The sequence below is a fragment of the Rhincodon typus genome, chromosome 1 (genome assembly GCF_021869965.1).
Source record: "Rhincodon typus isolate 14 chromosome 1, sRhiTyp1.1, whole genome shotgun sequence".
Classification (NCBI taxonomy): domain Eukaryota; kingdom Metazoa; phylum Chordata; class Chondrichthyes; order Orectolobiformes; family Rhincodontidae; genus Rhincodon; species Rhincodon typus.
The window spans coordinates 100,284,681-100,297,687 of NC_063332.1; the positions used below are offsets into that span (position 1 = coordinate 100,284,681).

Here is a 13,007-nt window from a genome sequence, read left to right on the forward strand (position 1 = left end):
GGATTAGTGCAGTTTGGTGTTTGTTGGTCAGCAACTATCCCCCCGCCACAGCCCACTTTAATCTCACCATGTGACTGTCGAAACTTTCACTATCTATCTTAAAATCCTGCTTCTTCCCTGAACATATTCCCATCAGATCTCCAAGCCCCGCCTTTGCGTTAGTCAATCCATCAGGAAACTGAATAGGGCCCGATTTTTCAGTGAGTGACAATCCCAGGCAGATTGCCACTCCTCTTACTCATTTATTTAGTGGAAGAAGGAAGCTCTGTATTTCTCAGAGGGGATTCTAATCAGGTCTCTCTCAGAAAACCAAAGCTGTGTGCCCATTCTGACTCTTCCCTCCATGCAGAACTGGCAGAGGAAGGCAAACCGTGCCCCGTTTTCACCACTGTCAACTATCATATTCTGAAGTGTAAAAGGTCCAGAATCACAGCCACTGTAAAACCACAAATACACGAGGTGAGTGTTATGTTAGAGTGCCAGAAGGTATGGGTACCAGATGGATAGGGTGGCAGCTTGGAGGAGGTTAGGTGGCACCTGGAAAAGGTGACAGCTAGGGAGGGTTTAGGGTGAAAGGTGGCAGTTAAATGTTGAGGGTGAGTTAGGCTGGGTGGGGAAAATCGGGTCCGGTAGGATTGAGGAGGGTACATGACAGCACGGCAAGGGGTCAGGGTTCAGATCTGGCAGTGGGAGAGGTTGGATTGGTGCGGTGTGCAGAGGGGAATGGATGTCGGGGCTGGGTTGAGGGTTCTCAGTGCAGGTGCAGGTGTCAGATTTCGGGCTTGTCAGGTAAGCTGGCCCAAAAAGGGTGCAGGGTGTAAAGGGTTTGGGGGTTGCGAATAAGTATAGTTACTCAGGAATAGTTCATATTCTAATGTTTCCTGCTTAACTATTTTACTTAATTTTATTGGAACCATCCAAAGTCTCTGGTTTTCTGTGCACTTCAGAGGGTTTCAGACACATTGGAATTGTCAGGCGGAAAGGTCAAGTTCCCAGGCAATTCCTTCAGAGTCTGTTGCGTTGGAGATTGTGCAGAGTTCCTATGCACTACTCCCATCTACGCTGGAGTAATGAGTTCCTGACCATCGGAAAACCAGCCGCTGAATTTACTGCCTCCCAGCAAGTTAGTTTCGCCCACTCACCCTTCTAGAGGTTCCGGGCTGGAGCAGGAAATTCTGCCCTATGAAGCCAACAGAATTTGTTACACTTGATTCAAATTCACTGCTAACATGAATTCTTTGAAGAAATATTACTCAAAATAAAATAATGACTTATTGTCCCATGTTCGCTTTTTAAGCAAAACACCAAATCTTGAGCAAAATAAAAAGATTTTTGTGAGAAGCAGCTTTAGAAGTTGTTTTGGTTGTAGTACATCTTTCAGTGACCAGGATGGACTCCAATACAGAATGGAAACATGAAAACAGGTTCTGTACACCAGTGATTACTGGAACACCATCTCGTCTGGGAAAAATTACCATTACCTCGGTTGGCCAGTATTTTTTTTTCAATCGGGTGCACCACATTTATGACCATTACCTCATCTTACCCAGGAATATTTCTTAAAAATGTTGTCGAGAGTTTTTCTGGCTTGCAATGTTTCCTCATGTACAGCCAAACCAATTTTAACATTTTCCTGGATAACACTGGATTATTTCTTCAAGTGTTGTTTGAGCAAATAGGAATTCAGAGGGATTTTTGCCATAAATCTGAATTAGATTTATAATACCTCATTAATTCTATTAATTCAGTCGATAATAAAGTATGGTTTGCATTGATCTTTCATTACCTTGGAATATCCCAAAGCACTTTACAGCTAACTAAGTACCTTTGAAACAAGGTAGCCAATAGTACAGTTCCATAGCAGATTAGAAGAAGAATAAATATTGGCAGGACAAATAACACTAGTAAGCAACAATCGCACCACACAACCACCAGATAATGACCATCACCAATAAAAGAGAATCTAATCATTGTCCCCAGACATTCAATGGCACTACAGTTGCCAAATCTCCTGCTATCAATAGCCTAGCGATTGCTATTGACCAGAAATTCAACTGGATTAGCCATTTCATAGGGCTACTAGATCAGGTCAGAGGTTAGGGTTCCTGCAGCAAGTAACTCACTTCCTGACTCCACAAAACCTGCCCATCATCCACAATGCACAGGTCAGGAATGTGATGGAGTACTCCCCAGCTCGACCAACACTCAAGAAGCTTGACATCATCTAGGACAAAACAGTCCACTTGACTGGTGTCACATCAAACATTCATTTCCTCCATCACTGCCACACTGCTAATCTACAATCTACACTATGCACAGCAGAAATGCAGCAAGGCTCCTTAGACAGCTGCTTTCAATCCCATGACCACTTCCATCTAAAGGATAAGGACAGCTAGTACATGGGAACACCACCACCTGCAAGTTCTCCTCAAAGCCACTTAACATCCTGACTTGGAAATTTATCGTCGCTGTCCTTCAAAGTCCTGAACTGCAATCATGGAATTAGCATTTACCTATAACAAGTGATCTGCAGTGTTTCAAGAAGGCAGCTCGCCACCACCATCTCAAGGGCAACTAGGGATTTGCAATAAATGCTGGGCCAGCCAGCGAATTGCACACTGCCAGAATGAGTAAAACAATGACTCTGTCGGAGCATTGCCAGTCTTGTGACAAAGCATAAAAGAATCTCACTCCTCCCAGAAACAAAAGACTGTTTGCTAGAATCCTCCAGAACTGCTTTGTGCAACATCTCACTGCCAGAGATTCAGTGCAGTTTCAGAAATGATCAAGGAACCACTAACATGACATTTACAGTCAGACAGCTCCAGGAGAAATGCCAAGAGCAGAACATGGTCCTCTAACCCATGTTTGTTAATCTGACAAGACCTTTGACACAGTCAGCCCTAAAGGCATTGGAAAGTAATGGAAAAAAAATCAACTTTCTCGAGAAATATATCACAATGGTCCAATAGTTGCACAATGACATGCTCATACTTGCCCTGAATGATGTAGACTGTTAACTTTTTTTTTGGTATTTTTGGTTATGGACCGAAATGGGAAAAGGACTTTCTTTAGAAACCGAGGGTTGTAGGAAGGATTGCCTTCCATGACAGTGATCCAGACAAAGTTAGATATTGCTTGAAAGGGAACCTGCTCAATCTCAGGTGACTTCAGACAAAAACAAAGTTCTCCAAAGATATTCCTCTTAACTTCCAGTCAACCTATTACTGTGCACTAGCTGCTGGTTCTCCAATGCAGGCAACAAACACAACCAGCACGGAGAAAACTGAAGTAAAGTACCGGACTGCTCCAGGTAAAGCCCACTTTGAGCCCACTATCAGTGCCAGTAAGTCAGGGGGATCAACGCTGGCTCAATGAAGAGTGCAGGAGGAGCAACACCGGTGTCAACTGGTGAAGTTACTAAACAGAATTACTTGCATGCCAAAAAGCATAAGCAGCAAGTCATAGAGCTAAATGTCTCTACAGTGAATGAATCAGATTAAAACTCTACAGTTCTACCACATCCAGTCATGAATGGTGGTGGACAATACCACCCAATGGAGGAGGCGGCTCCACAACACTGCAAATGATAAGGCTGATGCACTTGTAACAATCTTCAGTTAGAAGTGCCAAGTAGACAGTCCATCTCAGACTCCTCATTAGGTCCCCGGCACCACAGCCAATCTGATTCATGTCACATGATGTCAATAAATGGCTGAAGGAAACGGATACAGCAAAGATTATGGATTATAACATTCGGCAACAGTACTGAAGAGTTTTGCTCCAGAACTAGCCACGGCCCTAACCAAGCTGTTCCAGTACAGCTTCAACACTGGCAAACATGACACAGCCACCTCTCTCTTGTCCTCCCACTTGCACAAGCACCTCTTATTCTGTCTCGCACAGCTACCTCTCTCTCCCACTCCCTCTCTCTTTCACCACCTGGGATGTACATGAAAAGCACAAAATATTGACATACTTAAAATAAAATCCTTTCACTGTAATGTATATACAACAGCAACAACAGCAAATTACCCAGATTTTTTTTAAAAATGTCATACAAATAAGCATATAAAGCCAGTCACAATATTTAACAATTTCTTACCGGAATAGACTGGAGCAGTCAGATACTGTATGTTGTACGCTTTAAAATATTATTATCTTACTATATTTTATTCAAACTAGTTATTTGTGAAATCGAGAAGACAAAACAAATTGGTGGAACTTACAGCGTTCACATACAATAAAACAACATTAGTGAGTACTTGTAACATAAGAAAGAATGCAACATGGCTCTTTTTAGTTAAGGACAGCTTACTTCTTTGTCGAGGGGTAATTACATTCACTTCTTGTGTAGATTCTTCAGAGTGTAAATCATCAGTGTCATCAACAAGCTACAAAGAAAAATATAAGTCATTGCAAACAATGACCACTAATGTCTCTCTGTGTCTCAGTTTAAAACAGTTGGAAGGAAAAAAAATTAAATTGCTGAGCTACATGTGGAACTTTCTACTATACATAAAAACAGGAGATCTAAAAGCAAGTCTCTCTCCTGACCTCTACTGCAAATAGTGAAACACCTGACAAGAACAGAGGAAAGGAAAGAAAATCAACTTTTGTCTAAATTATAACAGTCGGGGTCAGAAGATTAATACACTCTTGTAATTATTGCTTTGGCAAGTTTAGCAGTGCTAAAAATACTTTTAAAAACAATACTATGATAAGGAAGGGTGTTTTCCTACATTTAAAATGGGTACAATAGCTTTGTTTGAAGTTTAAGAATCCATACTCATCTTCTCTAGCATCATCACCCTGCAGCTACCATATCTATTGAGTAAAGAATGGACATCAGTAACTCACCAAACTTCTCCCGATGACAACTTCCCCTTTTTCCTGACGTCCAACTCCACGGGGCAGGAGCAACAATATTTTGGGAACTCTTATCGCCTAATCTCACCACATCCTGGTCTGAAAACATGTTACCATCACTTCATGGTCACTGGGTCAATATCCCAGAAATCTCCACTCAACATCAGGGTTACAGCAGCTCAGAGAGGCTCAGTACCAACCTCTGAGGGCAACTAGGATCAGGCAATAATGGTGAGCTCGTCAATGCCAAGCATATCCATAGAATAAAAGAAGTTGCACCAAAATCGGTTAGAATTTTGATAAGTAAATGAACCAATTTTTCTATGGGATTCTCCCAATCTCTTGTCAGAACCTCACCAGAAAAACCATGCGATTTATTTAATATCTTTGCTTAAAACTAAGAAAAACAACAGTAGACATAATTTTATCTATAAATCTCGAGAACAGAAACATCAGAAGTAAAGATTAAATAACATGCATGCCAATACATGGACAAACATACCATTTTCTTCCTTCTTCGTCTTTGGGCTTTCATAGTCCGTTTCAGGTTCTCCGCTTGTTCATCCTCATTCTGAATTTCCTGCATAAGCCACAATGTAAATGGAAAAAGTCAAAGCCAAAAATTTAATCGGGATAACAACTTGCGGAACAAGCTCACGGTCAACATATAGGGGAAATGTTTGTCGTCACTGTGTGGATGGTAATTTGTCAGAAATGAAACACACATCTGTGACAGAACCCGCCTTGTTAAAGTCATACAAAATTCTTACAGGGCTGTACAGGGAAAATGTAGGAAGGGGTTTTCCCTGGCTAGGAAGCCAAGAATCAGGGGTCCAAATCTTAGAATAAAAATTAGGCCATTCAGGACTGAAGTGAGCAGGATTTTATTCACTCAGATGGGGGTGAATCTTTGAAATTCTCTATTCCAGATGGTCATGGAAGCTCATTCATCCAGTATGTTCAAGATGGAGGCCGACAGATTTCTAGATATTAAAAACATCAAGGGATATAAGGATAATGGCATCAAGTTGGAACACCAGCCAGGATTTCATAGAAGAGTTTCATAGAATCCCTACAGCGTGGAAACAGGCCCTTCGGCCCAACAAGTCCACACCGACACACAGAGCATCCCACCCAGACCTATCCCCCTAATTTACACATGCCTGAACACTATGGGCAATTTAGCATGCCCAATCCACCTAGCCTGCACATCTTTGGACTGTGGGAGGAAACCCAAGCAGACACAAGGAGAATGTGCAAACTCCACACAGACAGTCACCTGAGGGTGGGATCGAACCCTGGGTCCCTGGCGCAGTGAGGCAGCAGTGCTAGCCACTGTGCCGCCAATAGTTTCGTTCAATAGTGAAGTGGGCTCAAGAGGTCAAATGGCCTGGAACTGCTCCTATTTTCTATGCTTTTTTTGAAGACAGTTCAAAAACAAGGGCACAAAATTATTATAGGACAGACTTTAGAATGATAATAAATTAGCTGGCTGAGGTAAAAGAAACTCAAAATTGCACACCAATAATATCTCAAAATGCAAATTAAAAATATACAGAAATATACACCCATTACAAAAGATTACATCAAGCTTCAGAATTCCATGAATAAATGGAAAAATTAGAAACAATATGAAGTTAAATGAGGACATTCAAGACTTCCAAATGTAATAAGAGGACACAAGAAAATAAGAAACAAGAAGGCAAACAAGGAGAGAGTACTAGACAATAAAAATATTGAAAAAAGCAAAAGTATTTTAGACAAGTTGCTGAAAGACAATTTTTCAGAGTGAACTTAAGCCCAGAGAGAAGAGGATGAGTTAGTTAAGGATGAATGCAAATTATCTAGAAGATTTAATGAGTACTTTGCACTGGCATTTTCTGAAGAGGCATATACAGAAAATTGAGTAATTGAGGTTGATTAACACAAGGTGAAAGGTATAATGAATTAAAGAAAGGTGTTAAGATTCTGAGTCTGAAGAGGACCAAATTGCAAGGATCTGACAGGTTACATCCCAGGATCCTGAAGAAAATAGGACGTGAAATCAGAAAGAGCTTTACAAAGACTGAAACTGGGGACATTGTCAAATGACCACGGGAAAATGGCAGACATGTCAAATAATTACTTTGCCTCAGTATTTACAGAAGAATAGGAGGATAAATAGTATTTGAAGCTGAACAGAATAATTTCCTTTCAAGCAAGTTGAAGAGCGACAAATCCTCAGGACCTGATGGTTTCTATCCAAAGGTGTTAAAGGAAGTAGGGGAGCACATTAGACACCGTTACCATAATCTTCAAAGTTCCCTTAGATACAGGAGTCATCAGTTAGCATAACATCTCTGGTGGGAAATTGTTGAATTCTATGATCAAGGAGGAGGTAATAAAACACCTTGAGAATTCAGTTAATTAGGGAATACCAGCGTGGATTCATGACAGTAGGCCATGCCTGAAGAACCTCATTGATGTTTTGAAGAGGTGACTGAGGTAGTGGACATATGCTCAAAGAGACTTGGGGTTCGGGTGCATAGACCTTTGAAATGTCACGAATAGGTGTAGAAAATAATCAAGGAGGCAAATGGAATGCCGGTCTTTATGTACAGAATACAGGGGTATGAGGACCCAGATGTTAAGCTGCAGTTGTACAAAACACTGGTTAGACCTCCTTGTAGTAGTGTGAGCAATTCTGGACACCACACCTTCGGAAGGACATTGGCCTTGGAGGAAGTACTATGTAGATTTACAAGAAAGATGTCTGGACTTGAGAATTTATGTTATCAGGAAAGATTATTCTAACTAGGCCAGCTTTCGCTAGAATTTAGAAGGTTAAGGGGTTATCTGATCAAAGTCTGCAAGATAGTAACAGGAAAGCACAGGGTAAATAAAGATAAGGATTCTAGAACCAGTGGGCACAGTCTTAAAAAATAGAGTCAGATCATTCAGGGGCAACGTTAGGAAGCACTCTACGCACAAAAGATGGTAGAGGTTTGGAACTCTCTCTTCTACAAACGGCAGGGGATGCTAGATCAATTGTTAATTTTAAAGAGAGATAAATTTTTTTGTTAAATAATGGTAGTAAGGGTTATGGGCCCCAGACAGAGTGAGGCCACAGATCAGCCATCATCTCACTGAATGGAGGTACAGGGTTGAGAGGCCACATGGCCTACTCCTGTTCCTATGTTTCTAGAGTCGCCATTTCAGTACCAAAAGGTAAATCAGAATTTGAGTTCATGTGCTAAAATAAAAATTCCAGTCTTTAATTAAAGATGGAAATACCAAATAAGTAGACAAACAGCAACTGAGAGCTAACCAGCATGAATTCCAGACAGGAAGACTGCAATTGACAAATGTAACAGATTTCAAGAGATAAGAGCAGGGACGGACGAATGCATGAGCTTCTCCTGCCCATCACTGAAGTCCAAATGCAGTCACTGGGAAAACTCATAATAGAGAAACCTAGACATAAGACTTCACAACCTGAACATCTCTGAGTGGCAGATGTTTGTTTTTATTCCTTTGTGGGAAGTAGGCATCGCTGGCTGGCCAACATTTATTAGCCAAACCTAATTATTTTTGAAAAGGTGGTGGTGAGCTTCCTTACTGAAGCGCCGTAGTCCTCGTGCCGTAGGTAGACACACAATGCCATTAGGGAGGAAGTTCCAGGATTCTGACCCGGCGACAGGGAAGAAACAGCAATATTTCCAAGTCAGGATGGTGAGTACAAAGACAGAAGTTGCTGGAAAAGCTCAGCAGGTCTGGCAGCATCTATGAAGAAAAAATCAGAGTTAATATTTCAGGTCCAGTGACCCTTCCTAAGAATGGATGGTGAGTAGCTTGGAGAGGAACCTGCAAGTAGTGGTGTTCCCATGTATCTGCTGCCTTTGTCCTTCTTGATGGAAGCGATCATGGGCTTGGAAGGTGCTGACTAATGATCTTTGGTGAATTTCTGCAATGAATTGTGTAAATAGTACAGAATGCTGCTACTGAGAGTCGGTGGTGGAGGAGTGGATGTCTGTGAATGTGGTGCCAATCAATGGGCTACTTTGTCTTGAACAGTGTCAAGCTTCTTGAATGTTATTGGAGCTTCACCCATTCAGGCAAGTGGGGAGTATTCCATCACACTCCTGACTTGTGCCTTTCAGATGGTGGACAGGGTTTGGGGAGTCAGGAGGTGAGCTACTCACCACAGCATTCCTAGCTTCTGACCTGCTCTTGTAGCCGCTGTGTTTATATGGCAAAACAAGTTGAGTCTCTGGTCAATGATAACGCCCCATTCCAATATGTTGACAGTGGTAGTGACGGTAATGCCATTGAATACCTATATATAGATATTAAACCTATTCTCCATTTACAAGGCACAGACAATGGTGTGAGGGAATACTCTCCATTTTCCATGAACTCTCCATGAACTTCTTGAGTTCAGCTTGTGTCCATTTTTGGACCAAATCTGGACTGAGATCAGAGGCGAATGGCCCTGAGCAAACACAAACCAAGTGTCAGTGAGTAGGTTATTGCTGAACAATTTTCACTTAATAGCAGTGTCTCCAATATCTTCCAGTACTTTGCTGATGACTGGGACTTTATGCAATTTCAACAGCAGTATTTAAATGGATATTTCAACCATGCAATGTTAGAGATGGAATCCAAAGAAGAACTTGGCAAAATAGAGTAAAAAAAGCCAAAGGTTGTGCAATTACACACACTGGAGTGTCTTTGTAGAGCAGCTGAGAGGACCCAGAGTTTCCTTGCAATGCAAGGAAGAAGCTGGTTAGAGACACAATGAAGGTGTGGTTAGAGGCAGTGAAAAAGGTCAGCAGAGGGAGTCTGGCTCCTGGATATAATGTAGAAAACAGTTTAACTATCTGTGTATTGCAGGAAAGACAAGAGCAATCTTGATTTGCCCACCCCGATGCTAGTTACAAGCTCCTTGTGTGCCTTCCCCAGCCTATTCCAATGTATCACTTCTCATCCTAAATTACTTTGTCAGTATACAGTTCTATGCAGTTTTTCATATTCCCATTGATCCATCATAAATATTCATCCACACACTTAGCACTGTCATGCATTGCCCTCATTGTCATCCTTAACAAATGGGCTCCATTCATCCATTCAACACAGGCCACAACTCTCACTTTTTGGTCTCTTTGTTCCTTCCTCATCAATCAAGATAGCATAGAAACAAGAGAAAGACAGGGTGCTAGACACAGCACTCTACAGAACTCAGAGCATATTAGTGCAGAGAGAAAAAAACTGGAAATCAGCAGAGTCTCAGTGTAGCTAGCCATTGGAAATAAGAGATTCCAGCTACCAGATGACAGAATTAAATACAAAAGCAGTGCATGGCACAAATCAGTTGCTCATGTTGATTTGTTGTTAACTACAAGAGGAGTATGTTCATATGCACAATAATGAATAAAGCCAAATTTTCTCAACTTGAGAGAAAACATTGATGTCATAGAAGTCTACAGCACAGAAAGAGGCCCTTCAGCTCACACAATCCAAAAGGTACTATCACAGGTCTCACGCAGCCGACGCATCATCTCAGAGTGTGGGGCCAACAATGGACTGTTGGTTGTTCACCTGGTCACTCATACATCACAAGTAAGCAACAGATGATTGAAAGTGGGGCAACTGCCCACAGAGAGCACAGCATTGTCCAAACTCTACTTAACTAGATAGATACTGTACCATGACAGACATGAACAAACAGGATCTTCCTGGAGCATTAACAAAAAAGGTGCCATTGATTGATATTCTGGCTATCGTCTGAATGGTTGCACCAGGAATTGGATGAGTTCTTCATAAGCATGAGTGGCTTGAAGTCTCAGAACCTTCTGATGACATCTTCATGGAAAGAGAGACCATCTGTATGTAGTGTTGAATGCGGTGATCAAACAAATACGTTGAAACCTTCGCTACGAATGTCACTTCAAAAGGTTTGTTGTATGAATCTATCCTTGGCTGTTCATCATTGCGCTGACATCACTGGCCCAGATCAAGAGGAGGGGTGGGGATCTCTCATGTGGCTTTGTTTCTGTTCACAATGTACACTCTTAATTTAGATATAGGGTTAGGGAGAGTGCTATTCAAATATAGAGATCATCGAAAATTCAAGACAAAAACCATTCATTATAACTTTTGTATAAAAATGCAACATCTTATAGCCTTAACTGCTTGTTCACTGCCAAACTCTCCTCACTGTTTTTATTTAATCTACCTTGCAACATAGCAACAATAAAAAAGGCCTGAAATGATACCCCTAACTAATATCCACAATAATATTTGAGGTGCTGATTGATTACTGAGATAATCTACTTACTTGCTTAGAGTCCCTGGGTAATAAGTATATTATGTTGTAACCGTCTATTCTTTCAGTGCCTTCTTTTCAAAACTTTGCATGATTATGCTTTACTTGAGAAAAAATAAGAATGAAGCAAATTGCTGGTGACTTCAATCTGTATATATACTGGGTAAACGAAATAAGCACTATAGTGGTGGAGGATGACTTGCTGATGTGTGTTAAGAATGATTTTCCAGAACAGTGTGTTGAGGGCACAACCAGAGTATAGGTTGTTTTAGATTGAGTATTATGTAATGAAAAAGGTCTAATCAATAACCTTGTCGTAAAATAACCTTTAAAGAAGAATGACCACAATATGAACATGTAAAATTCTATGTCTGTATGTGGATAGTTAAATCTGAATCAAGGCTGTTAAACGTGACTAAGGGAAATCATGAAACTATAGGCACAAATTGGCCGAGATGGTTTAGAAAAATACATTAAAGGTATCAGTGCATTAAGGTACTGGATAGCCTCGAAAGAACATGTTTCAGAATAACCATACATTCCTTAAAGGTGCAAATACTCAAAAGAAGGTCAACTATGCCTGACAAAGGAAGTTAGCCACTGTAGAAGAGTAAAAGACTTGTAAAGTTACCAGAAATTGTAGTAAATCTGAGGATTGGGTGGTTTTTAAAAATACAACAAAGGAGGACCAAGAAACTGATAAGGAAAGAGAACAAAGTATAGATGCAATCTAACAAAAAAGCTTTAAAAAAGGAATATACCTGTATCTATAGGTACATAAAAAGGAAATGTTTGGCTAAGACAAACATGGGAGCATTACAGGCAGGATCAAGACAATTTATTATGGGGATTAGAGGAATAGCAGAGAAACTAAATGATTACTTTATGCCTGTTCTCACTGAGGAAGGTGCAAAGAATCTCACAGAATCAGAGTTACAAATAACCAACAGGAATGAGGAGTTGAAGGAAATTAGTATCAGTAAGAAGGTTGTGGTAGAGAAATTAATGGGTCTGGAGATAGATAAGATCCTAGGACTTTATATTCAACATCACAGAGCGTTGAAATAAGTGGCTATAGAGATGGCCAATGCACTGGTGATTGGGTTCCAAAATTCTATAGATTCTGGAATGATTCCTGCAGATTGGAAACAAGCATATCACCCCATTATTTAAGAAGTGAGTGACAGAGAAAACAGGGACCTACTGTCCTGGCAGCCTTACACAGTAACAGAACAATTATTAATATCTATTATAAAGGATGTGACAGACAGTTGAATAATAACGTGCTGAGTGGGTACTGTCAACATAGATTTGCGAATGGAAAATTTTGAGTAATCACGTTTAATGAACTTGGAGCTTTTTGAAGATATTACTCACAAAACTGATAAAGAAAAGTCAAGGATGTACTATTCCTAGATTTTTGGGAGCCTTTTGATAATGTTCCCCAAAAAGAGGTTAATTCACAAAACTAAAGCACATGGCATTGGAATTAACGTACTGACTGAGTTGGCTAATGGATAGAACATACAGAGTAGGAATAAATGCATCATTCTCATGTTGATAGGCTGTCACCAGTGGGCCACGGCAAGAACCAGTACTTGGGGGCCCAGTGGTTCACAACATACATCATGGATTTAGATTTGAGGACCATATGTAATACTTCCAAATTTTCAGATGAAACAAAGCTAAGCTGGAATGGATGTTGCGAGGAAGATGTAAAGAGGCTTCAGGAAGTTTTAGAGATAGTAGGAACTGCAGATGCTGGAGAATCTGAGATAACAAGGTGTAGAGCTGGATGAACACAGCAGACCAAGCAGCATCAGAGGAGCAGGAA

At 40.7% G+C, this 13,007-nt stretch overlaps 1 protein-coding gene across 3 annotated transcripts in view; it reads right to left on the reverse strand.

The window, feature by feature from the left end:
• Positions 1 to 13,007, reverse strand: part of cc2d2a (coiled-coil and C2 domain containing 2A) — a 187,689-nt gene that overhangs the window by 160,469 nt on the left and 14,213 nt on the right. For all 3 annotated transcript variants that reach the window (XR_007262507.1, XM_048599381.1, XM_020517151.2), the window contains exons 5-6: positions 5,372 to 5,449; positions 4,319 to 4,394 (exon numbers count right to left, since the gene is read on the reverse strand). Coding sequence is in view for 2 of the 3 variants with exons in the window: in XM_048599381.1 (XP_048455338.1) it covers positions 4,319 to 4,394; positions 5,372 to 5,449 (154 nt within the window). In the remaining variant the exon portion in view is untranslated. The remainder of the gene's footprint in view (positions 1 to 4,318; positions 4,395 to 5,371; positions 5,450 to 13,007) is intronic.